The sequence below is a fragment of the Rana temporaria genome, chromosome 4 (assembly GCF_905171775.1).
Source record: "Rana temporaria chromosome 4, aRanTem1.1, whole genome shotgun sequence".
Classification (NCBI taxonomy): domain Eukaryota; kingdom Metazoa; phylum Chordata; class Amphibia; order Anura; family Ranidae; genus Rana; species Rana temporaria.
This window is the reverse complement of record NC_053492.1, coordinates 252,755,112-252,781,580: the sequence shown is the minus strand read 5'-3', so window position 1 is coordinate 252,781,580 and position 26,469 is coordinate 252,755,112. Positions and strand designations below refer to the sequence as shown.

The following is a 26,469-nucleotide window of genomic DNA, read 5'->3' as shown; positions in this document are numbered from 1 at the left end:
GCATGCTCAGAATAAAGTATGAGACGGGAGCGCACCTTCGATAAAAGTAGCGTTTGTAATGGAGATAACACATTTGTCACGCTGTAACAGACTGAAAAGTGCAAATCGTCTCTTACCAAACTTTTACTTAACACGCAGTAACATGAGATTAGCAAAAGCAGCTCCAAGGGTTGTGCCAGTGGAATCGAACTTCCCCTGCCATTGTATGTGTTGTACGTCACCGCGTTTCAGAAAGAACGAGGAGATTTTGTCTTGACCGTGTTTACGCAAAGCAAGCTTGTCGAGTTCCTAACAAGGAACTCGTCAAGGAAAACGATGTGTCTTTTCCGACGATTTCCTTGGTCGTGTGTACGAGGTCTTATACTTTATTCTGGGCCTCTCTGTAACCTGCTTATCATTCTTCATGTTGTATCCCAGCACACTATTATATCTTGTGCCTTATAGACCATTCCAATTACCTCTTTGTATCCTGTACCATGTTATTATCAATTCTTGACAGGTTTTCCAGTTTTGAAACTGAACAATAAAGAGCAGAGCAGCAGTTCCTAAAGTTTTCTATTATCACTTGTGTAAAATGTTAAAGCGGGAGTTCACCCATTTGTGTTTTTTTTCCTCTTTTCCCCAAAGCTGGATGCTCGTTTTGTCTAGGGGAATCGGCTATTTGTTTTAAAATATGAGCAGTACTTACCCGTTTTCGAGATGCATCTTCTCCGTCGCTTCCCGGGTATGGGTCTTCGGGAGCGGGCGTTCCTTCTTGATTGATAGTCTTCCGAGAGGCTTCCGACGGTCGCATCCATCGCGTCACTAGTAGCCGAAAGAAGCCGAACGTCGGTGCGCTCTATACTGCGCCTGCGCACCGACGCTCGGCTTCTTTCGGAAAATCGCGACGCGATGGATGCGACCGTCGGAAGCCTCTCGGAAGACTGTCAATCAAGAAGGAACGCCCAGTCCCGCAGCCCATACCCGGAAGCGACGGAGAAGATGCATCTCGTAAACGGTAAGTACGGATCATATTTTAAAACAACTAGCCGATTCCCCTAGACAAAACAAGCATTAATCTAAGGGGAAAATGTGTTCTCTATGGGTGAACCTCCGCTTTAAGTTTGTTTCCCTAGAAACACAGAAAGGAGTGCCAGGTCACTACTAGATGAAAGAGTACAAGGTAGTTTTAACTGTTGTTAAAAAAAGTCATTATAATAGCCAACGCGTCTTAACAAAAATCAAAGTATCACTCCACAGATATACCCAACTTGGAGCAGCGGTTGGTAAAGACTCCCATGGGATCAAATTACAAACTACAATTTAGCAACCGCACTCATATAAATAAATGTGCAAATACAATTAATTATACAAAAATGTATCTCTCATGAAAAAATGCAAATCTAAAGTGCCAAGTAATCTATAATCGCCTTCAAAAATGTAAAAATGTATAAAGTAATAATAAAATATATGCGAATATATACAAAAATGTATATCTCATGATAATATTCATACATCTATAAATATAAAGTGGCAAGTTCTCAAAAAAAAATCTCTAATAAAAATATATTTGAATAATGTCCATAAAAAATATGTAAAAGTTCATCCAAAACAGTGCAAAATCATTCAGTTATATATTCTTCCAAAATCTGTGTGTCCAACACCAAAGCAAATATGCAAGTACAGTGTGTGTGTGCAGCATTAATAAAGCACCCAGTGTCCTCCACCTTAAAAAATTAAATAAGGAACCAGGTACTCACCAATGAAGGTTAAACAGTGGTAAAAAATAAACACATGAAATAGAGCTGGAGTTAATACAGTAAAAAGCTGACCAGCATTCAACCACCCTGGAAAGGTTCTCCTCTTCTCATATACTCATATCCATCTCCAGCTCAAGCAATACTCATAAAAAAGGAAGAGAGGAAGGTGCCACATTGCATAAAACCATCAACACTCTTCAATTGTACACTTACAAAGTGATGTGTCATGCCCGACACACAGGGATTCAACTCTCGTTGATATATACACTCCGGCTCCAATGCACGTGGGTAACACCACTCCCCTTTCATCAGTGCTCAACATGGGATAAAAATTGGATGAACTCAGAGAAAACAACAACTATAGAACCAGTATTGAACTCCAAGCAACTGCTGTCAAGTTGTTACTTCATGAGGAGAATTTAACACTGGTTTTAAAAGAGATATGTGAAATTACTGTTTTCTCTGAGTTTATCCAAGAGTTATCCTGTGTTGAGCCCTGATGAAGCAGTAATGGTGTTGCTCCTGAAACAGGTTGGATATTTTAATTTGCCTTTTTTTTTACCAACAATTAAAATTTTCTTGCACTCTTTCATCCGGTTTTGGTCTGGTTTTGGTCTCCTTTCTGTATTTCTATGGTTTGACCTACTGTTGGGTGCATATCAAAAGAATCCTTCATCTTACTGCACATGCAAATTACCAACATCTTTTTGACTATGTTATTCTGAAGTTTGTTTCTATGTTTGGTTCTACTTACTTTTATCTATGGATCTGTAGCTTTAAATCAGCAATGGCTTCCAGAATCAGCAGTTGATGATCCTGGAGAAGTGACTTTGTTTCTCCATGTAACAGATAATATTATATATCTGGGGAAACTCCACCCACCGCGTAGAAGCAGAGCCTGAGATCCTTAGTCAATGATTGATAAGGTGGGCTCCAGCTCTTAGGATATCGATGGAGTCTTCTTTCGTGTGATGTCTAAGCTTTGCTCTTCAATCAATAATGCTCCATGTAAGTGCACTCAGGAAGATAACAAGAACTCTTTAACCTGGCAGAGAGTGTCGGAGGTCTGATTGAGCACATATATCCCCGATGACAGGCAGGCATGTGCCTGAAGCACCTTCTATATACAGGTACCAGGGATGAGGCCACTGATGTTCCATCATGTTTACTAAAGCCTATTGATGTTTCATCTCGTCCACTAAAGTCTAGTTTGACCACCTTAACCAAGGTCAAAATGATCTGGTAAGGAGTGATCTTTCTTAAAGGGCTTTCCATGGTTTTCTCTCTGGTGATAATTTTCACTTACATATGGACTGCTGTATATCAGCTGGTTAAAAATTCAATTTTCGTTGGTTCTGAAGGATTACTTCTGGGCTAAGTCTCCTTTACGTTTCTCTTGGGGATTTTGTTATACACATTATATGTGGAATGTTTATGAATACTTTACATATTCGTTTTTAATATGATTATGTGCACACTTTTATTTTTGCACTTTAATGTTGTTTATGTCATATATAGGAGGTTGATGCACTTATGTTATGTCACATATTTGATAAATTTTTTAATACCACCTATCGATATGTACTTTATTATTCACAGCACTGCACGATTTTTATAATGATTCTTTTATACTTTTTTGGAGTATAATGCAAGCTGCTAAATTAAAAACGGAGGCCCAAGTGCAAGGAGAACTTTTTTTGCATAACAGATAAATACTACCTAAAATGTAGACATTATTTAGCGTATATGAACATTAAACCAATCAGTTTGCCATAATGAATGCTCATGTATTTATTCAGCAAAGCCATACAAATGTGTATAGGGTTAAACATAATAAAGCTAAAAATCAGCACCAGTGGCAGGCTCCATAGCAGCAGACACTCTAGTAAAATAAAATGGGCAAAATCATGCATCCAGCCACCTAGAGAAAGGTCTTGCAGAACAGATCATGGATATTTTCCGTCTCTTGCAAAATCACTTCTTCTTGCTAGCTCGTTGCTCTCTTTTAACTATTATCTGCATAAAAAAAAAAAAAAGTCAGAACACAAAAAAAGTAGTACAAAATAGATGATGCCACAAATTATTTTCTGGTCAAACTTACTTTATCAGCACTGTTGTCCTCTCTTTCTTCTCCAATGTCTGGGATACTCTTTCAGTGGAACTTATTTTCAAACCTCCTGATATCTTACCCGGGAGGAAGACTCCACTTACTGATGTAGCAAGTCTGCTATCCTCACCCTCAATAAGTTGCCTGGTACAAAGAAAAAAAAACATTAGAATCCAATATAAAGTGGAACTATAGACAAAACATTTTTTTTTTTTTGGATAGAGTATGGAGGGTTATAACTCCTTTCAGATTTATTTTTTTCACCATCTGTGGACCACTGTGGAGATTTGCCTGCACTTACTTTACCATTGCCAAACAGGAAGTGAGAGCAAACCCCTACAAATTAAGGGAATTCCTTGGGGACCCCCAGATCATCAGAACTAGTGTTCCCATTGGAAGATTTCCCCTATATTACTTTTCTGGGGACAACCCTAAATTTGGGGGTTTTATTTTACGTTAACTTTCAATGATAATGGTAAACAGGACAAATTGAGAGAGTAAATCTCCCTAACAGGGTCACAGATAGCAATAAAAATTTCTACTTCCTGTCCAAAAAAGTTTTTCCTTTAATTATACTTTAAGGGGCAGATCCACAGACATCTGCGCCGGGCGCAGCGTATCTAAGATACGATACGCCGCCGTAACTTATCTTTTTTAGTTTGAATCCTCAACGAATGCGCGCCATAAGTTACGACGGCGTAGCGTATCTCTCGCGGCGTAAGGGCGCGGAATTCAAATGGATCTAATGGGGGCGTGTTTTATGTTAATACGTCGTGACCCGATGTAAACAACGATTTTTTGGAACTGCGCATGCGCCGTCCCTGGGGTATCCCAGTGCGCATGCTCGAAATTAAACCGGAACCCGCCAATGCTTACGACAGTGATGTCATTCTACGCAAATTCCTATTCGCGAACGACTTACGCAAACAACGTAAAAAAATCTAAATTGTACGCGGGAATGACGGCCATACTTAACATTGAGTATGCCTCAGTATAGCAGTTTTAACTATACGCCGGAAAAAGCCGAATGCAAACGACGGAAAAAAAAGCGAAGGGCCGACGTACGTTCGTGAATCGCCGTAAATAGCTAATTTGCATACTCAACGCAGATTATGACAGGAACGCCACCTAGCGGCCGCCGAAAAATTGCATCTTAGATCCGACGGCATATGAAGATCTAGCCGAGATGCCGTTGTATCTTGTTTTGAGGATTCAAAACAAAGATACGACGCGGGAATTTTGAAATTACGCCGGCGTATCAATAGATACGCCGGCGTAATTTCTTTGTGGATCTACGCCTAAGTATGCAAATTTGACCTTCAAATGCACAGGCGCTATGACTTAATATGTAAAAGTAAAAATAAAGAGTAAAACAAAAAAAAAAATACTAGCAGTAGGATTTTCAGATATCATTGTTGGTGATACTTCAGGTGCCACTAAGCATCCTTCTTACTGGCCCTTTTATAACCTACTCATGACATTCAATTTAGTTTTATGGCATCAATGTGGGCAGACCCATCAGTGTGAAAATGAAACCAGCTTCTAGCTGCAATGACAATTTTTATTGTCAAAGAAGGCCCTTTTTTGCCCTCAAATTTCTTATAATATTAGTGTTAAAACAATTGTTTGACCGATGTTGTTAATAACAGGAAGTTGCAGAACACCATGTGATTTTGTATCAGGTTGGATATATCTCCAGTTTGATAAATGGGAAGTTAAATAAATACAAGCTGTTTGACTCTGACCTGTATGTGGCAATCTCAATATCCAAAGCCATTTTAACTCTCAACAGATCTTGATATTCCCGTAAGTGTAAAGCAATTTTTTCTTTCAAAGATTTTAGGTCTTCTTCTAATTTTCTTATTCGTTCCTGAGAGCATGAAGAGAAAAGTTGTGTTTGTACTCATTCATGGTGAAAGAATGAGACGCTAGTGCTCTAGATAGAAGGGTTAAAAGCAAGCCACCTACCTGTAGCTCCTCTATCTCCAACCTGTACTTTTCCTGTTTCTCTTTCACTTGGGCCTCTAGTGCTGCATTCTTGTTCTTCAGTGATTCAAGTTCAGATTCTTTGCTTTTAAGCTATGAGACATTGATTTACTGCTTTAATATAGGTAACCAAAAGTGTACAGCATTTTATAAAACAGACGCAATGGTGTTAAATGGTCACTTTACGAAGTGAATGTGCTATTTGAAAAGTTAGTAATAAAGTGAACCTGTCTTTGCTTGAAATACACAATCATATATGAGGAAAAAATATAGGATTTTAGTAGCATACCATAAGTAATGCAATTTCTAAATCTTGAACTAAAGATGGTCCCTAATGTGTATCCAATAATATCTTATAAACTAGTTTTAATCTTGTACTTTAAACAGTTTCTGTGTTTTCATTATCACATCATTCCCAGCTAATGTACACAGCCTTTATCACATTAACAAAAAAACAAGAGCACACTTCACCCATGGAGTTGTAATTTAAAAGAGAAGTATGGCTATGCTTCTCTTCTGGATCATAAGAGTGCACCTACCTTTGCTCTCCTGTGACCAATTCTTAGCGCTTGTCATCTTTTGTAACACTTTGTGCTTTCAGACATACATATGAGCTGCAAAGTTGGTGTTATGTGTTTTTTCTTAAACTTTTTTAAATTGCAAAAGCCAAAATGTTTTGGAATTTTATTTGCCTAAGGCTAGTTTTGCAATATTTGACTGTGACATTAAAATCCCCTTCCCGTCCGTGCTATAGTCTAAAGACGACTACAGCGTGGGCTTAAAATGTGGGAAGTGCATCCATGGACGTCCTCCCGTGCTTGCACTGTCTGCACGCCCCTTTTAGATTCAGCTGATCTCAAATTGGGGTAAAGGGCCAATCAAAGTGGCCCTTTACCATGTGATCAGCTGTCAGCCAATGATGTAAACAGAAGGCGATTATCATCAATTTTTTTTCTCACGCTGAAAGCGTGAGGGGAAAAAGATAAAGCTGATATCCAGCTTCTGTAAAAGAGACATCGGTCCAAAGATTTGCCCACCAGTGCTGTTAATCAGTGCCCACCAGTGGTGCTTATCAGTGCCCACAAGTGCAACCAAAAAGTGCCCATCAGTACTGCTAATCAGTGCCCACCAGTGCCACCTATCAGTGCCCATCAGTGCTGCCTTTTTTTTATACACATAAGTCCTCTATATCGAGCTATGCTCAGGAAAAAAACTACAAAATATTGTCAAGATGGTATCGTGTTCCGGTCACCATCAGTATCATGTTCTCAAACGCTTCTTACTCTTGCTGGAGATGTGATAAGGCCATAGGTACGTACTGTCATATATGGTGGGAGTGTGAATTGATTCGCCCTTTTTGGGATATGATCTTTCAGATTTATACAGACCTTTATGATAAACCACTGGCTCCTTCCCCTTTTATAGCTTTGCTTTCTATTCTCCCAGGCTCTTTCAAACATGAAAAAAATACCCTTCTTAAATTTTGTTTAAGTGCCGGTAGACAACTGATCTCGAGACATTGGAAATCTCCAATCTCTCCGACACTAATTGAATGGGTGTCTGAGATGAACAACATTATGCTTATGGAGGAACTGGAGGCTAAATCTCTCGATATTTATACTAAATTCTCCTCTGCTTGGAATATATGGAAGTATTACTCTAATTCAGATAAAATGAAAATTAAACTAAATCACCCCTAAGGTTTCACTCTACTATTGAGTGTAGGCCTATTCTACTCCATTCTATGAACGTGGAGAATTCTCGCCAAAAAGGAGCACGCCACTCTTTCTCTCGCTCTCTCTTTCCCTCTCTCTCTCCCCCCTTTAACCCCCTTTTTTTTTTTTTTTTTTTTCTTCTCTCTCTTTTTCTCTTTTCTTTTTGTTACGTGGCCCTTTTTTAGGGCAAATCAAATGAACCACACTATGCTTTAACTTGTCGTCTGCGGGCTCGGTGTTATCATCGAACTCACAGACCACGGCGCATTCTCTAAACTGGTTGGAGTTTTTTTTATTTCCTAATTTTAACCCAGATACTATAAACACCATAGATGCTATTGCTTTAGCGCCTGGTCCCGGCGGGCTCCTAGAGAGACCGCCGAGACAGGAGGTGGCTTATATCCGACGGTGGGCTATACAGTTTCTATATGGTTATAAGAGAAATGCGCCTATCTAATATTTAACATCTATAAATAGTTTTCTTAAAGCATTTGATATGGTAATGTAAGTGTTTTCTATTTTTGTCAGTAACATTTTTCTGCTCTTACATCTATCGACCGGGTCACCCTTTGCCGGGCCTATGACGCGGTTGATGATTATATATTTTGAAATGTCTATATATGTTGAAATGTATGTTTGTTAAAAAATATCAACAATAAAAACTTATTGAACCCTAGTTAGCATCTGTGTGGTGTAAAATTCATACTTTTCCTCATATGAGTAGGGATGGATTATAAGCCCTGTTATGCTTCTATTGTTTTATGTGTCCTTTTTTTTGTCCTCGTGACCATTGCCTCTAGAGAAGTGATGGGGGGGATATAAAATTTTAGAGCTCCACCAGAAGAAGAGGTGAAAGGAAATCTTCCAATGAGGGCAACTATTTTGGTGACAACTGTCTAGCAGAGGAATTCTCTTCACTTTGAAAAAAAAATCCTCTTACCTCCTGTTGCATCTCTGAGACAGTTGAGGGTAGATTTACTAAAGGCAAATAGATTGTGCACTTTGCAATGTGTAGTTGCTCCAGAGCTTAGTAAATGAGCAGCATCATCCAATCATTTGCAAGCAAAAATGCTGGTTTTCTTAAATTTTCCTTGAACACGATTGGGTATTCTTTGCAAAGTGAAGTGATTATGATGTGATAATAAGTGGCTTAAAAATGGCACCTAGTGTGATGTTTTAAAACATAGCTGCCCCTTTAAGAAAGTGTAAGTACTGAACCTTATAAAAAATAAAATGTAAAGGTGTTGGCCCTAAAAACATCAAGGCGAATAATACAAATTGGGTGTGAACAATATTAAGAAAAAGCAAGTAATGATTAAAAAAGCAAATAAATATGTAAAGTCCAAAAGTGACAACCTCAACACCATAAATAAATAAATAAATAAATGTCAATCTTCTGGTTTGATGTTCCTTCAAAAAGCTTCACCATCCACGAGTGCTCATGAGGTAGATGGCAACTCTCCAAAGGTGTCTAACCACTTTTTACAGTAGGCCAAAATGTGCATAGATTGGATGGACTAGAGGAATCCTAGGTAGGTATCTCTCTGCTGTCTAACCCCTTCCAGATGGCGGCTGAAGATAAGGGAACAGACCAGTGGTGGCTGGTGCTCAAAATTTTTGGGGGGCGCAAACAATTAAAAAATTGTGAAAAATATTGGAAAAAAAACAATCAATTGCAGTCTCACTGTGCCACAATTGCCCATCAAATGCAGACGCTGTGCCACTGTGTAGTAAGTTTTAATAAAAAATGTTTAAAAAGATAAATTATTCCCAGCATTAAGGTGTCTACAGCATATGTGGATGAATATATCGGAATCACGGCGGCATTTTGACCTACTGTAAAAAGTGGTCAGACACCTTTGATGAGTTGCCATCTACCCCATGAGCACTCGTGGTGAAACTTTTTGAAGGAACATCAAACCAGAAGATTTGCATTCATTTATTGGGGTTGTCACTTTTGGACTTTACATATTTATTTGCTTTTTCAATCATTACTTGCTTTTTCCTAATATTGTTCACACCCAATTTTTATTATTCACCTTGATGTTTTTAGCGCCAACACCTTTACATTCGATTTTTTTGCAAAGTGAAGGTTTACCTCACTTACTAAGCAAGCTCTGGAGCAACTGGACTTTGTAAAGAGCAGTCTATTTCCTTTAGTAAATCAACCCCTATATGTAAAAAAAATTCCCCAACAGGACAAAGAATAAACTGACAGAAATTTTAACTCTTCCTTTCTCTAAATAGAACTAAAAAAGCATACACCTTAACACAAATGCTATATGGCCATATAAACAACTGTCTTGATTTCAGAAACCTACATACATATTGAAGATTTTTCTTCCAGCTAGACACTGAACATTAAATCCATATACTGTATAAGGCTATTCTTAATAAATGTGCATACCTTATATTTCACATCATTATATATGGTTTATTGGTCTGTAAGTAATAAAGCAGAGACCAACATGGAAAGTATAACTCATACAATCGCCTGTTATGACTTTAACCACTTGAGATCCGCGGTATGGTCAATATAGTCCACAGCGCGGCTCTCAAGTGCTGGGTGGACGTCCCTGGACGTCCTATTGTTGTTGTTCCCTGTGCGCGCCGCTGGGGGCGCGCAGCGGGGAAACAACGTGCCCGGCGCATCGCTCGGGAGCCGATGTGAGTGCCTAGCAGCCGCGATGTCCGCCAGACACTCGTGATCGTCGGTAACACAGCAGGACGTGGAGCTCTGTGTGTAAACACAGAGCTCCACGTGCTGTGAGGGAGAGAGGAGACCGATCTGTGTCCCTTTACATAGGGACACAGCATCGGTCACCTCCCCCAGTCAGTCCCCTCCCCCCAACACAGTTGGAACACACCCAAGGAATACATTTAACCCCTTCCTCACCCCTAGTGTTAACCCCTTCACTGCCAGTCACATTTATACCGTAATTAGTGCATTTTTATAGCACTGATCGCTGTATAAATGTGAATGGTCCCAAAATTGTGTCAAAAGTGTCCGATACGTCCGCCGCAATATCGCTGCCCTGACAAAATAATCGCAAATCGCCGCCATTACAAGTAAAAAAAAACGAAAAAAAAACATAAATCTATCCCCCATTTTGTAGGCACTATAACTTTTGCGCAAACCAGTCGCTTATTGCGATTTTTTTTTTTTTACAAAAATACGTCTAAAAATAGGTATCGGCCTTAACTGAGAAAAAAAATATTTTTTTAAAAAAAAAATTGTGGTATTTATTATAGCAACAAGTAAAAAAAATATATATATTTTTTTTAAATTGTCGCTCTTTTTTTGTTTATAGCGCAAAAAATAAAAACCGCAGAGGTGATCAAATACCACCAAAATAAAGCTCTATTTGTGGGGAAAAAACAACGTCAATTTTGTTTGGGAGCCACGTCGCACGACTGCGCAATTGTCAGTTAAAGCAACGCAGTGCCGGAAGCTGAAATTTCGCCTGGGCACGAAGGGGGTTTATGTGCCCAGTAAGCAAGTGGTTAAACTGATAGAAGCTGCAATCTGTATGGTTGGTATTGGCAACTTCCCATTAATGCATCCTAAAAGAATATATATACTTCTAGTCCTACCTATCAATTATTGAATCCTATAGAAATACGATTGCAGATATATAGTGGGCACATATACTATTCTGTGTAGGTAGCCTGCAACTGAATATAAAAGGTTATAAGTACTTCAGTTCATATAGCCATAAAATGATGAATTGTGTTGAGCACTGAAAAGCTTGCATTGCTAATTATACAAACATGACATATCTTGTTAAACTCTTCATAAGCCTTATCTTTAATTGACTTCCTGCTATTACTGGGCCGTATACCTCAACACAAACAGTCAAATATCCCGAGCCCCCACAGACAAAACCCAGATAGGAGCAGAGAGAACGGTCACATTCCCTGTGCTAGTGAAATCACGATACAGGCTCCACATGAAGTGACATATGAGCTCCAAGGCCTTTCCAGCTCCACTTACGCTTCTCTTGCAGTTTGCCATGTCTCCTCGGTAATGTCTCACGTTTTCCGCATGCTTTGTAGAAGCTTGATTGAAGTCAACAAATTTGCTTTTGTACCACTCGTCCATCTCCTGGGGGGGAAAGGCAACAGAAGATATGAACAGGGGGGATGAAGACATGTAATGTCAGGTCTCCCGAAAGAAGGGTTCATTAAGGTCTCATGAACACCAAACTCTTTAATTAACCACCTTGCAGCAAAGCGATTCTGTAGAATCAGAACACCCTGCAGCCTTGCACTTTAAACTCTGCGGGACATTTTCCATGGCAGAGCAGGGGTTAATGAGCTTAGCTAGGAGTTAGTTGTGTGCATCGGTCTATGGGAATTGTCAGAGATGTCCAATGGCTACATTCTGATTTAATATATACAAGATAAACAATCTTTTATTTGGCCAGAAATATTTGCTAAGTAGCAACTGACATCAAGTTAGATATTTTTCCCCTGAACATGATGAACTCTAATTTTAACCTGCAGGTTCTTGGCTGCAATTTCTTCATATTCTGTCTGAATGTCCCTCAGAGCAGCAGCGAAGTCTGGGATGGAGAATGCCAGATCACAGGAGGCGGACATATTGTAGATTTGCTTCATCAATTCTTCAATTTCCTGGATTGACAGATAAAAGAGGCAAAGAGTGGGCACAAACCAAAATTTCACATACATATCGTAACAAAAAAAAATATGATATACAATACCTCTCCATAAACCCTCTGCAAGAAAGCGATCTCTGCTTCCAAAGTTTCCAACTGCTTTTCCAGTGCAATTCGTCCTGCTGTGGCCGCATCTACATCCTAGAGAGCAAACAGCCCATTGATCTTTTAATATGAATGCTGCATATCATATGGAGAGCTTTGCATGTGTTATTGGTAATGTAACAGATAACCCAGCAACACAAATCTCCAGGCCATAGCATTTATAATGCAACAGATTTGTCAGCCAACACAATCCACCAAATGATAACCGTGAATTTAGCAATAATATACTCAAATAACTATATTGTGGCCAGCTAGTTAGGGACATTTTAATGCTCAAAGTTACCAAACTTCAGACATTTATTTGGCTATATAAAATATCATCAGAACACTGCAATTTTATTCTGCAATCAACGGTTCATGAAAATGTTTTTTAGGACAAAAAAATAAAATAAAAAACACTGCAGCTGTGCAATTGTAAAAAAAAAAAAAAAAGTATGCAATGAAATTAATAGGTTGCAACTTAATCTTAAACTTGACATATTGCAGTTAACTGAATATTCTGATTGCTACTTATTTTATTTGTTTATGTTTTAAATAAAAAAACATCAACATATAAAAACCAATAGCTACTTTTGCGCTTTAATGCAGTAAAGCTTGACTTATAGCGGTATTAAACTCAAAACCCAAAATGTAATATATTACAGCTTAACAGTCATTAGATGTGGTGGCTGCAATTGTTTTCTCTTTTTAAGACTTATTTTCCGTGGTGATCTGGCCAGTAACACATCCCTTGTGCCCCCACTCTGGATAAAGGAGCACAGGGGTGCCTTTGGACAGCAGAATTGTCAGTCTTGAGGGAGGGGTGTGTTAGATATACTAGCTGATTTAAATGCATTAATAATAATAATGATTAACAAATTGAAGCCAAACTCCAGCTAGCATTTTATAAGCAGTTACAGCAACATTTTTTTTCCTTTTGAGATAAAGGTTTTTATGTAAATAAATAAAAGATGATTATTGTAAGCACCTCTGCTGACTTACTGGCCAGATCATCAGATGGAAATAGGGCAAAGAAAGCCTAAAAATAAAATTGATGCAGCCATCACATCTGAGGCCCCGTACACACGACCGAGTTTCTCGGCAGAATTCAGCCAGAAACTCGATCGGAGCCGTATTCTGCCGAGAAACCCGGTCGTGTGTACACTTTCGGCCGAGGAAACCGACGAGGATCTCGTCGGGCCAAATAGAGAACATGTTCTCTATTTCCTCGTTAGTCAATGGGGAAACTTGGCTCGCCGAGATCCTCGGCGGCTTCACAAGGAACTCGACGGGCAAAACGATGTGTTTTGCTCGTCGAGTTTCTCGGACGTGTGTACGGGGCCTAAGAATTGGTAAGCTGCAATAAAATAAATGTTCGCTTTTGTGTTTAATACTACTTTTAGGTCTCTTTCACACGAGCAGACCAATCAGGTTTTTCTGGCGGATCTGACCAAACCCTCTATGGTGTGGCGGGTGTAAATGGACATGTGCAAGCTCTTAGGCCCCGTACACACGACCAGTTTCCTCGGCAGAATTCAGCTTCCGACCGAGTTTCTGGCTGAATTCTGCCAAGAAACCCGGCCGTGTGTACACTTTCGGCCGAGGAAGCCGACGAGGAGCTCGGCGAGGAAATAGAGAACATGTTCTCTATTTCCTCGTTGTTCTATGGGAGCTCTCGCCCCGCCGAGCTCCTCGGCGGCTTCAGTGCTGAACTGGCCGAGGAACTCGATGTGTTTGGCACGTCGAGTTCCTCGGCCGTGTGTACGAGGCCTTAGCTTGCAAGCCTGGTTGGAAGGGGCCTAACTCAGATTTGAAATATAAATCAAATATAAATCAGCAAAACTTTCGAGCACACTTGCTAATTCCAGTGCTACTAAAATGTCATCTATTACTATTGAAAAAATGGATACATATAAAGTTTCAGAAGTAACATACTGAAATCCAAAAATGTTAAACACAGTGGAGTTGATTTACTAAAACTGGAGAGTGCAAATTTTGATGTAGCTCTGCAAAGAAACCAATCGGCTTCCAAGATTTTTTTTTTTCTCAAAGCTTAATTGTACAAGTTGAAGTTAGAAGCTGATAGGCTACCATGCTAAATGACCTTACTAAATACTTTGTCTACTCCATCCTCTCTGACAATGTAAAAAGAGATAAAAATTCTAAATAGTGTTATATCACTAAAACCACATTTTATTAAATTATTAAAAAAACAAAGTTAGGCTGGAGAGGAATCTTTTTATGTCCAGCGGATCTGCCTGCTCAGCTGGGGATCGCTCCGCTCATCCCTACTGAGCAGGCAGATGGGGTACATGTCCTCTCCGCTATGCAGAGCGGACACGGACACAGCCCACTGTTCTCTATGGAAGGGGTCAGATGGAAACAGACTGCCTGTCCTTTTCCATTCGACTGTCAACCAATCCGATTCGCCAGTGGGATGGCGAACGTATCCCCATTCATCTGATTCAAACGGACCAGATCCGATGCTGGCCGGTGTCCGCAGACACATGTCTGCTGACATTCGCAGCTCCATAGAGAACAATGGGTGGTCCAATCGGGTGCCCGTGAAAAACAGACAGGTGGACTTGATCAGTCCGCTGGTGTGAATGTGGCCTTACACTCCCATCTGATGGTGCTATAAACTGCACCCACTGGTATACAAAATCACTGTAGGCTGTGGGAATGTTTTTTTATTGGACATGCAAAGTCTTTTCTGCACAAAAATACACCCACCTGCTTGCTCGCAGTTTTCTGCTGTATATAAACTGAGCTGCGCATTCGCAGTTCAGCTTACATTACCAGCACACTCCCTGTGTGCCACAATGACTGACACGTGTGTATGTGCAGGAGTTACGTCATCCCGCGCTGGCCAGTGAAGATTCCCAAAGACCAGCACCCAGGGATAAGATGTCAGCATTGTCGAGGGGCTTGGACCGTTAGAGAAGTAAGTTTAGTGCCTTTAGCTCAGCTTTAGGGCTTTATTGATTACATGAGCATATTGAAATGCAATTTGAAGCCTTAGCAGATGCTTGACATTGGGATTTTCTATTACATTTTATAATGACTGTTCAAACCTGAGCATAATGCCATAGAAGCTTAAAGCTTGTCACTCAAAATATATATGAGCTTCTTTTGGGGCAGAGTCACATGTTTTGGCCCCAAGAGATTTCAATAACAGTGCCTGAAAATTGCATACAATGTGCATGTTTTGTGCTCTTATTCTTGCCTAGAAACTAACTTTCTATTGGCTAAAAAAAAGAACACTCAAGCCATAAACACATGCACAAATGCCCATATAAACACTCAAAAAAGTATAAAAAATTACAAAAACGCTCAGCTCAAGTCAGAATGTGGCCCAAAGTTTTGCTGATTGGTATTTGGTGCTTTTTTTTACTTACCTAAAGCAGCATTTACTCTTATTTGACTTATTTCCATGTGGTGTAAAAAATAACACTGAGTTTGTATGTTATATTTCTTTGAAATATACACATTCATAAAAAGTATTGACGTATTTACAAAATTGTATCTCAAGTAACTTTAATTACTATCCAGCTAGGCCTGAAGAAAATCATCAGCATTGTCAATTGTAACTAGGCAATAGTTAGTACTTTTATATTCATATGAACAGAAGTGATTGTCTGGCATTTTCTGAAGCCAACTATTTGCTCCAAACCTGTACTATACAGACATTCAACATAAAAATACTTGAAAGTAAAAAAATATATATGGGCAGCACTGTAAGGCTTTTTTAAATGACTTTTTCAGTATTCCTTTGGTAACAAAACTGTATTCACAGCAGAGGGCCTATGTTTAGTTCAAAGTCTGTTCCAACCAAGTACTATTATTTCTGTAGTATTTACATAGTACTGTAAATGACCTTTGGGCAAAATGACAGACATAGACCAATGTCTAGATTATAATTTTTGACCTCAAGTCTAGAATGTTTAAATTTATCAGCTTTTTTTTTAAGTAATTTACGTTCTAAATGTCATCAAAAGTGTAAAAAAAATCTCATGATAAAAAAAAAAAATCTGTAGTTAAACAAAAAGAGCTGATAAATTTAAACATTCTAGACTTGAGGTCAAAAATATTTAACATTTTTATTTTAACACTTAGTTGGAGCTGGTACAGTAGTTTGAATTGCTCTTAAGGTTCTTACTTTGATTTTTCTTTTTCTTTTTGGCTATGTGCTAACCAGCAGGGTAGAATAAGCTGCCATCTCATGTTTCTTATTTGTGAAAGAATTTTGCTTAATAAAGATGAATTACAAAAACAGCAAGAAAGAATATTTGGGAGCAGAAAAAAATAAATAAAGGGTTCCCTCTATTTTTTTATATTTATACCATTTTTTTTCTTTTATCCTGCAAACAGTACTATGTTTCTCTTGCATATGGTGGGAAGTTTTTTTATTTTGTTGTTGTTGCTTTTTTCTGTTCAGTGCATTTTATACAATCTGTATAACTAAATTTGCCAAAGGATACATAGACAGTGATGCTATAGGGTTGATTCACAAAAGGAGTAGAGGATATTCAGCGAAAGGTCACTACACTCAGTGAGTAAAGTTATGTTCACTTTAAATGTATACTCATGTACAGGGAGCATGGAAAACGGATTTTGCCTTGGTTGATTGAAGCAAACTTAACTTCACTTTAGTAACTAAGCTAAGTGAAAATTCTGTTCTCATTTAGTATATCAGAATATATGACTAGCAACTATTTTATTAAACAATTCATCTGCTAGTACAGTGGTGGGTTACTATGTACATTAAGTATTCAGTAGGAGGCTGTGTAGAGGACACTGAGTTTATTGGTCAATGAGTGCCGTGATTGCATAGGTTTATCACATATTTTTTGTTGATGTGCAGTCACTTCGGTTCACTCTACGCCTATTAAATATTACCACTCTCTAAAGCGATTATAGATGACTTACAAAGTCTAGGGAATCATGTCTGGCAGATCTAACTGCCCAAGGCTCCATACTTCTATGATCAGCAATGATTTTACAGGAGAGGGGAGTATATGCCTTACATAAAACGCTGCTCTAAAAATCCCGCCATCCAGATTGCCAGCGAACGGAAAAAAGCAAAGAGGTGCTAATTAGACCATCAGACTATATTTATCTCTAGGTTGACATGGGCTGTTGTGTCTGAGTTCCACATAATACGCACATGGAAGCCATTTTATAAAAAAATGGATAAACAAATTAAATGATTGCACATATAACACTATTTGTGTCATTTAAAGCACCAGTCAGGCTTCACCCCAAAGTGAAATCTTAGTTTGTGGTAGACAATAGCTTGTTAATGTATAAACAACTTTGTTACTCCCTGTTTAACCTTTTCTGTCTGCAATGGACAATATAAATAAGTCTCATTCAAAAAGATGTGAATGGATGAAATATCCACTCACAGCTGATGCATTGGATTGGGTGACGTAGTCTTTTAGTTTTTTTGCACACCGTTAAAAATGATCGAATTATTAATAAGCCTTGTTAGGCATAGCTGTATTTTACATGGCTTGGTTATAGGTCTCCTTACACATATGCCCCTATTTATGACAACCACTTCTTTTTCTGCCAGGGGGTCATGTCTGCGCAATCCCTTACTTGTACTCCAAGGGTTAAGACAGGATTCAAACCAATTTTCATAATAAAAATCAGGGTGATATGTATATGTTAAGGACAATGCCTAGGATACTGCATACAAGGTGAGTGAGGATGATAAAGACAGCTCCTTACAGGGCGGAATGCTTCAATGTCGCCTTCAGCTTTTTTCCTTGCCTCGACTGCATCTTCATAACGTTTCTTTACGGCGCTGAGTTCTTCAGACACTGATGACTTGGCAGCCACTGCTACATCCTGTTAAATAAAGCAGAATCTTCTTATGCCTGGCTAACCTACAGCGTCCCCCTTCTAATCCAATCAGTGCCAGAGGAGAGCTGTCTGGGGTTTCAACACATCCATGCCCAATACAGTGATAAGACACCAATACTAACCTCTGTCAGACATTCTCTCTCTTGTGCCTAGAACCAAATGACCCTGTGTGGGGCCTTCTACTATTGTTTACAATACCCACTGGTTGTTATTCCTATGGACCAGGCAATGAGTGATGTATTATAATGGGGGGGGAACTGGCCATAAAAACCAATGATTTTTCAATGTAATAGTGGCTAGAGACCCATTATAATGCCATTATTTCAAATCTCCAAGTGAGCTCAATGCATGAGCTTGTAAAATACTGCCTGAACAGCTTGTGCCCTATCAGCAGTCAACACAGGCGTCCCAAGTTCCTCAAATAGAAAAGCTAGTTTCAAGACAACCTCCTTCTCGAACAAAGCATTTCACACTCAGGTTTACATTTGCATTATGATCTGGTGTTAAAGACAGCTGAGAAGAAGTGACATGTGGTCCAACAATGCCTATAACTTCCCGTGCACAGTCTTTCAGCAAGTAAAGATTTATAGGCATCCTCATACTCAACAGATTGAAGGTTAAAAGGCCAATGCACTTGTGTAATACTAGTTTTATCACAGAAGGACATTAAAGAAGGAAATATTATCTATTTATCTATCTATCTATCTATCTATCTATCTATCTATCTATCTATCTATCTATCTATCTATGTATCTATCTATCTATCTATCTATCTATCTATCTGTATGAAAACTAAGGAGAAGAACATAAAGAAACATGTTAGGAACCTAGTTCTAGCAGTATCTTACATGGAAGCAGTTTTAGGTTAAACACCCTTTTGTCAAGTTGACAGACAGAGTGAATACATGGTAGCCAATTATTCATATATAAATATGCAACAACCAGATAAGATGTTCATACTATCGACTAATCAGGACCTCCAAAAATATTATATATATATATATATATATATATATATATATATATATATATATATATATATATACGAAGAGAGGATTGCTGCACATAAAATGTAATAGAAAAAACGACATACAAAAGAAAAGATACTTAATGTACAGTACATTGAACACTGAGCAAGTATTGTTTCTTTTGTATATCGTTTTTTCTATAACATTTTATGTGCAGCAATACTCTCTTCATTTTTCAATATATGGCCAGTGGGAAGGCCTGATTGCTCGGTACTAAGACTCATTATCATGTTGCACTTCACTAGAACTTCATTATACACAGTATTTTTATATATATACATATATATATATATATATATATATATATATATATATATATATATATATATATATATATATATAGGTTTTTTTAATATACATATTGTTGATCTAGCATCAGTGCCATATTTAAAGTAGTATTAAACCCCCAAAAATTAATTGTAGCTTAACAATCATTAGCTAAGGCGGCTGCATGTTTTCTTTTTTTTAGGCTTTCTTCCCTCTGTTTTCACCTAGCAATGTGGCTAGTAAAACTCCTACCGTAATACAGTACCCCCACTCTAGATGGAGGAGCACAGGGGCACATTTGGACAGCAGCATTGTCAGTCTGGGAGTGTTAGATGCACTAGCAGATTTAATTACACAAAAAAAAATTGAAGCCAAACTCCAGCTAACACTTTATAGGCAGTTACAGTAAACAGTTTTTTTTCCTTATGTGATAAAGGTTTTACATAAATAAATAAAAACTGGCCATTGTAAGCACCCTTGTCATTGTTAAATGGTTTGTCTCGTCCCAGTAACTGCTACAGCTGCAGGACAGCTTGTTCTTTTGAAAAACAACAGACTCACTGGCTGGATCACCAGGTCAAAATAAATCAAAGAAAGCCAAAAAAAACAAATGCAGCCATCACATCTACAAATTGGTAAGCTGCAATATAATAAATATTTGCTTTTGGGTGTAATGCTACTTTAAATCATCTGTTGTGGGTAGATGCAGAATGGATAATCCCCAGCTTTTTCAATCATCTATTTATAAAGTTAAACCACAGTACACCACTCAATAATGCTCATTTTTTTTCATTGCTTTTATCAAGTACTTCCATTTGTGAGTTTAAAAAAAAATTACAAAAAAAAGAAGTGTGCTGTTGTTTAACTTAATATATATTGGCCCGGATTCAGAAAGCAGTTATGACGGCGTATCTCCAGATACGCCGTCGTAACTCTAAGCGCGGGCCGTCGCAACTCGGCGCCTGATTCATAGAATCAGATATGCCTCACAGTTGCCTAGATACGAGCGACGTAAGTCTCCTACTCCGTCGTATCATAGGGTACAACATTTACGTTGACCGCTAGGGGCGCTTCCCAAGGCTTCCGCGTCGAATATGCAAATTAGGTAGATACGCCGATTCAGAAACGTATGTCCGCCCGGCGCATTTTTTTACGTCGTTTACGTAAGGCTTTTTCCGGCGTAAAGTTACCCCTGCTATATGAGGCGTAGCCAATGTTAAGTATGGACGTCGGGCCAGCGTAAAAATTTTCGTCGTTTGCGTAAGCCGTTCGCGAATAAGGCTTTGCATAAGTTATGTTCACGTCTAAACCAATGAGGCTTTGCAGCGTAATTTGGAGCATGCGCACTAAGATACGTCCACGGAAGGCACATGCGCCGTTCGTAAAAAGCGTCATTTACGTGGGGTCACGAATAATTAACATAAAACACGCCCACCTCCTCCACATTTGAATTAGGCGGGCTTACGCCGGCCCAGTTACACTACGCCGCCGTAACTTACAGCGCAAGTTCTTTCTGAATACGGGACCTGCCACTGTAAGTTACGGCGGCGTAGTGTATCTGAGATACGCTACGCCCGCCGAAAGATACGCAAATGTATCTGAATCCGGGCCACTGTATTTATTGGCGTTTAACACTCACTTTTTTACCCTGAAAATAGAGGGTAAACTGTGCCTGCGTGTTATACACAGGGCGCTGTGGAATGTTTTTTTTTTTCCTGAAACTTCCCTCTTAAAGTTAGGGTGCGTGTTATACACCTATGCGTGTTATACGCCGATAAATACAGGTATATCTATATACAGTACATCTATATGTATATACTGTAGATAGATATCGAAATATATATCTATATATCTATCTATATATATGCAGTATTATACACACATGCTTTGCCTAATAGGTCTACAGAAGCAGGGCCACTAAAGATGGTATATGGCATCAGATGGAATGACAATAACAACATAATAGATAAGTTTGTATATACCAAATGCATTCCTAGCAACTGAACCAGATACATATGTTACCCTTTGAATCCGGGCCTGTTCTGCCTCTCTTCGGAGGTCCCTCAGTTGCTCCTCATACAGAACTCTAAGAGAGGATGGTCTGTTGCTGCGACTGCGGAGCGCATCAAGCTCAGCCTGTGCGGTGGCATTCTCCTGTTCCAAGTCCCTGACCTATAGGATATGCAAGCACATAAGCTAAATATATATTGCCTTCAAAAAGACAGCAGTCTTTGTATTATGTATTAAACTATTAACCTTTTTCATAAATAAAAGGTTTGTGTAGATGTTATAGCTTTATAGTTAGGCTTAGAAAAGATGTTCATTCTGTTTAACCCCCCCAAAAAATTGCATCATCGGAATCTAAAATGTGATTAAGGTAGGAAAAATAAGTCTACCTGATCCTGAATGGCAATCGGTTAAATTCCTGGGTATACATTCTACTATGTCAATTTCCTATTTGCTTGTACATTTGAATCATCTTTCTGTAAAGGCCATTTATATACAGTATATTTATTATATAACCCTTTCTTCACCTTTTAACCTAATCCAGACTTGTCCCATAGCTGAGGTCCTTCATATTGTATATAGTTAGCTTTTCTTCTATGCAGTCTCTCTATTTGGAGAACATTATTTTTATGAAATGGTGAGCTTAAGAGAATTATCCTATTGTGTTGATTAATGTTATAAGGCCTGATAGACAGGAGGGCCTCTGACAAAGCTAAACTCAAATACAATATAGGGGTACCATCATTAAAATAATAAAATTGCAGTGGATGTCTGCCAGGGGGGAAATTTTAAACACTGGATACTCAGACCTCCAGGGTGATGTGCAGCAATTCCTGTTATCTCCCCGGATTGCATGTGGGGTTAGTGTGCCCTTGCAGATTCTCCTCCCCCCTGGCTTTGTATGGTTTGCTTGGTTACTTCAGTTGCTACACAGGATCAACTCATCCACCCATATATGTCCCCCATGTCGACCGTAGGGGAGCATTGGCGGTGCCACTGTCTTGGCGTAGTCTTGTGTGTTGGGTCACATTGACATTATCCTCCTGAAGAAGCGGTAGAATTCCGCGAAACATGTAGAGGAATAGTTGTCCACTGATGACCCACTATACCTCTTGTCTCCACCTCAGAGCACACCAAGTATTAGTGAAATACATGTATAGGCTGACTGTATTTTAAAATATCTTTTTTGGTATGAACATTTGAATTTATTTCCCTATCTGTACCTGGATATCCTGTTTGTATCTTCTTGTATAAATAAAAAACTAAAATTTTATTCCCATGTGTATTCTGTCCAAGGTACCGAGATAGTCCATTTCTTTTTCCACTTGGGGAATTGTCTCCTTTCCAAGTTTTCAATTATAAGGCCTGATGTCATAGATGATGTTGACTTTAGAGAGTTGTCGGCCATGCAAAGCATTCGACTGCAAGCTCTTTAGAGAACTGCAGACTTATCTATCAGTTGCAAGCTGAATTTGGCCAAGCTTAAAGGTACTTTTAATAAAGAGAGGGCAGATGATAGCAGGGATTGGGGAACAGGTTTCAAAAAAAAGAACAGTAATCAGGACTGGTCTTCTAACCTGCCCTATTGACTCCCTAAAACCAGCATTAGGCCACCCATAGAAATAAGATTGTTTCTGAACCAGGATTTAAAAAACCCAGATCAAGTACATGTCATCATGTGTCTATGGGTACCCGATGCAATACTTGTATGAGGAAAGGGCTGGTAAGTTCTACGTTAGGGAGACATTACATGCACTTTCAAAATCAGAATTATTTGTTGTTGCACACAAAGATTTTCCAGCACATGAGAAATCTCTGTGTGATGGTCGTGATACTTTCCTCTTCTCATTAGGAAAGTAGCTGGTTGTACCTCTTCTTGGAGATGATAAATAGATAAAACCCTGCTATACTTGTATAATATAGGTAAATACTTAAAAATAATATCACACTCTGCTGAATTCAAGGAACAATAGCATATGCTGGATGTCAATGTATATTATGTAGCAGCAATGCTGGGCTGTTTGGATTGATAGAAGGAAAATTAGATTTAAAATCTTTACCCTTTCAATGTATTTTGTCAGGCGATCATTGAGAACAATCATTTCTTGTTTCTCATTGTTCCTGGTACTCAGAAACTCTTGGTTCGCTGCACTGGCTGCTTCCAAGTCCACCACTGGGCCCAGCGAACCTCCAAAACTAGATGCAACCATACTAGAGAGGAGATAGTGGGTAATGACAATGACAACATATTACACATTGACACACCTAAGAAAAAATGTATATATTATACTCTGCTATCACTATAAAACTATTTGTAGTATTTGGCTAATTGTATTTAGTTTTATTTAAAAAAAAATGCAGAGAAATACATATATTCTTAATTTATTTATTTTCACTTAACAGAGATCTGTAAAGCGTGATGACACCACAGAAACTGAAATGACTTTGCCCATTGAGATAAGCACCCACTGACAACTAGCTAAGCACAAGCCTTTTTAATAAGGAAAGAATAATGGGCATGCAGTCTACAGAAATTACAGAACACTCGGATTTCTGGAAAATTGTAACCATCAGCACATTGTAAGGGAAATATGTATTTACGCAGTGAGGGTTCTTGTAGGTCACTGTCGTGACTGTATTAGCGTTATGCTAATTTGAGATAATCACTCTGCCGATGTTCAATAAATTTAAGATTGTAAAGCAAGACCAAGTTGACATTTACGGTAGTAATATTACCTGTACAAAGATCTGATTTCATATAATTTTTTTTCGAATAGCAAGCAAAAAAAAAAAAAAATTACCAGGGCTTAAATAATTACCTTGCCATCAATGTATAGAGCAATTTAGCTGAAAAAAATAGCTTTTAACTGTTAAGCAGAGTTTACTGATAGTTCTCCTACATTGCTGATAAAGTCCTTCTAATGTTATTTTACTATAGATTAGCACATACCATGGTATGTACTTAGTTAAATGTGGTTGCTGTCAGGCTGTGAGCCTAAAAAATATATAATTCTGTTAAACTTATGAACTTATATGTTCAATATATAATAAATATATAATATTTAAATTTAAATTTTGACACCTACAACCATCTACATTCACTCTCACAATATTCCAGCAGCAAAAATAATTTCAGTCAGGTTAGTAACAGATCTAAGTTGCTGTCAATGGATTTCACTACAGTATATGTCTTGTTTGGAAACATTTTCTTCATAAATTTGTCACCGTAAATCATGTATGTGTCATAGCTATGACGGTCTTTTTATAAAGCATCAATAGTAAATACTAACTGTAACATAAGGTTTTTACAACATCCCTACTATATTATAAAATACCTATGTGTTATTTTTGATTTATGTTTTTTTTAGCTCTAATCTTTTTTTTTTTTTTTTTTAACCGAATGGAGTAACTTTAACAATAATTTAATGAAATGATTGTAATAGTATTTATTATGTCAAATTTTCTCTTCTAATTTTAAAGCTTGGCATAAGGCAATAGGTGGGGTCTCTCATATATAAAATTTTTCAACAGGGACTTTTGTTGCTGAAAAATTGTGTTAAAATTCCTGTTAAAAAAATAATAGTTATGTGAACAATTATAGAATAATTTCTCAAATTAAAATTAATAAAGTAAAACTGAAAAATACATACTGAAAACAAATTATAAAATGCCATTCATTCACAACAATGCTATTAACAAACATTGATTTAAGATAGAACGAAAAATACTTTAATTAAAAAAACAAAATTATAAACAAAAACATATTAAAAATATACTGATTTTTTTTTAAATAATAAAAAAGAGTTCACCAAAAATATACTGATGTTCACCAACAATTTTTTGTTCTAACAATTGTGTAACAGTCATTTTAATAGACTTTTTTTGTCAGTTTAAACCTATAAATACATTATTGTAAGTTGATTTTCAGGATGATAAAATATAGCAAAACAAAAAGAATAATGTGTTTAATAAACAGAACAAAAGTAGGACAATTTTTAACCATGTGTATGCATATTACAGTGAAAATTCAGAGTCAACATGCACAACTTTACGGTTAATAAATAATTATATATATTGAAATAATTCCAAAACTGAGCTCCTCTGATTTTTTTATTACAATTGACTCAGAAAAATACATGTACAAGCATTTTACACACTATATCGCACTATTTTACGATGACCAATTTTAATTATTAGAAATATAAACATTGAACCTCTTACGGCTGTATATTTTACACAAGTATTTTACATTGATTATTGAGTAGTAAATTTAGTTGTTCATTTGCATTGATTGAAAATCAATTTAAGAGCCATTATAGACTTCTTAACATTATTATTCATTTTAAAAGTTTATATGGCTACTCTACAGCAAATTTATGAACAAGCTTTAAGAAGATGAGTTTTCTCAAAAAATCATTCTTGGAGCTAAATTAAAAAATTTCTGGGGAACTGGAGTTGTAATCCCAGTGTGCATGGAGCCTTGCAAAGCTTTTGCAAAAGAAAAAAAGGATTACAAATATGTTGATTTATTCTACTTTTTGCAGCCAATAAACACATTTTTTTCTCTTAAAGCAGAAATCTACAGAAATGTTTCATAACTCATCATTTAATTGTATTCATTAATTACAGTATTATTACGGCATGCCATTTTTTTACAGTAGTTTTAACCCTTCTCATTATAGTTTTAATAGCAATTGACCTTAAATATTTTTTAAAGTAAAATACCCTTTGAAATTAATGATTGATACCAAGGGGCATATTTATAAGGCGGCAAACACATGACTTTTAGCAAACAGCCACTGGTGGTCAATCTATTGCTTTCATTTAAAACACATACACCTGGAAGATTCAAATGGAACGTGTTTGTTGGATGTCAGATTCACTGCTTTATAAATATGCCCCCAAGTTTTTTTTTAAAAAACAACAGAATGAAAAAGGTGTGCACCTATGTTGTACATATTCAGTCAAAGGAATAGGCTATTATTT

The 26,469-nt window shown here is 37.7% G+C and overlaps 1 protein-coding gene across 1 annotated transcript in view; it reads right to left on the bottom strand.

The window, feature by feature from the left end:
- Window positions 1-3,505: 3,505 nt before the first annotated feature.
- Window positions 3,506-26,469, bottom strand: part of LOC120937146 (desmin-like) — a 24,228-nt gene continuing 1,264 nt past the window's right edge. The window contains exons 2-11 of the mRNA XM_040350149.1: window positions 23,544-23,694; window positions 21,499-21,648; window positions 18,047-18,166; window positions 12,272-12,367; window positions 12,048-12,182; window positions 11,542-11,652; window positions 5,815-5,925; window positions 5,592-5,716; window positions 3,841-3,990; window positions 3,506-3,755 (exon numbers count right to left, since the gene is read on the bottom strand). Of these exons, the coding sequence (XP_040206083.1) occupies window positions 3,752-3,755; window positions 3,841-3,990; window positions 5,592-5,716; window positions 5,815-5,925; window positions 11,542-11,652; window positions 12,048-12,182; window positions 12,272-12,367; window positions 18,047-18,166; window positions 21,499-21,648; window positions 23,544-23,694 (1,153 nt within the window). The 3' untranslated portion in view covers window positions 3,506-3,751. The remainder of the gene's footprint in view (window positions 3,756-3,840; window positions 3,991-5,591; window positions 5,717-5,814; window positions 5,926-11,541; window positions 11,653-12,047; window positions 12,183-12,271; window positions 12,368-18,046; window positions 18,167-21,498; window positions 21,649-23,543; window positions 23,695-26,469) is intronic.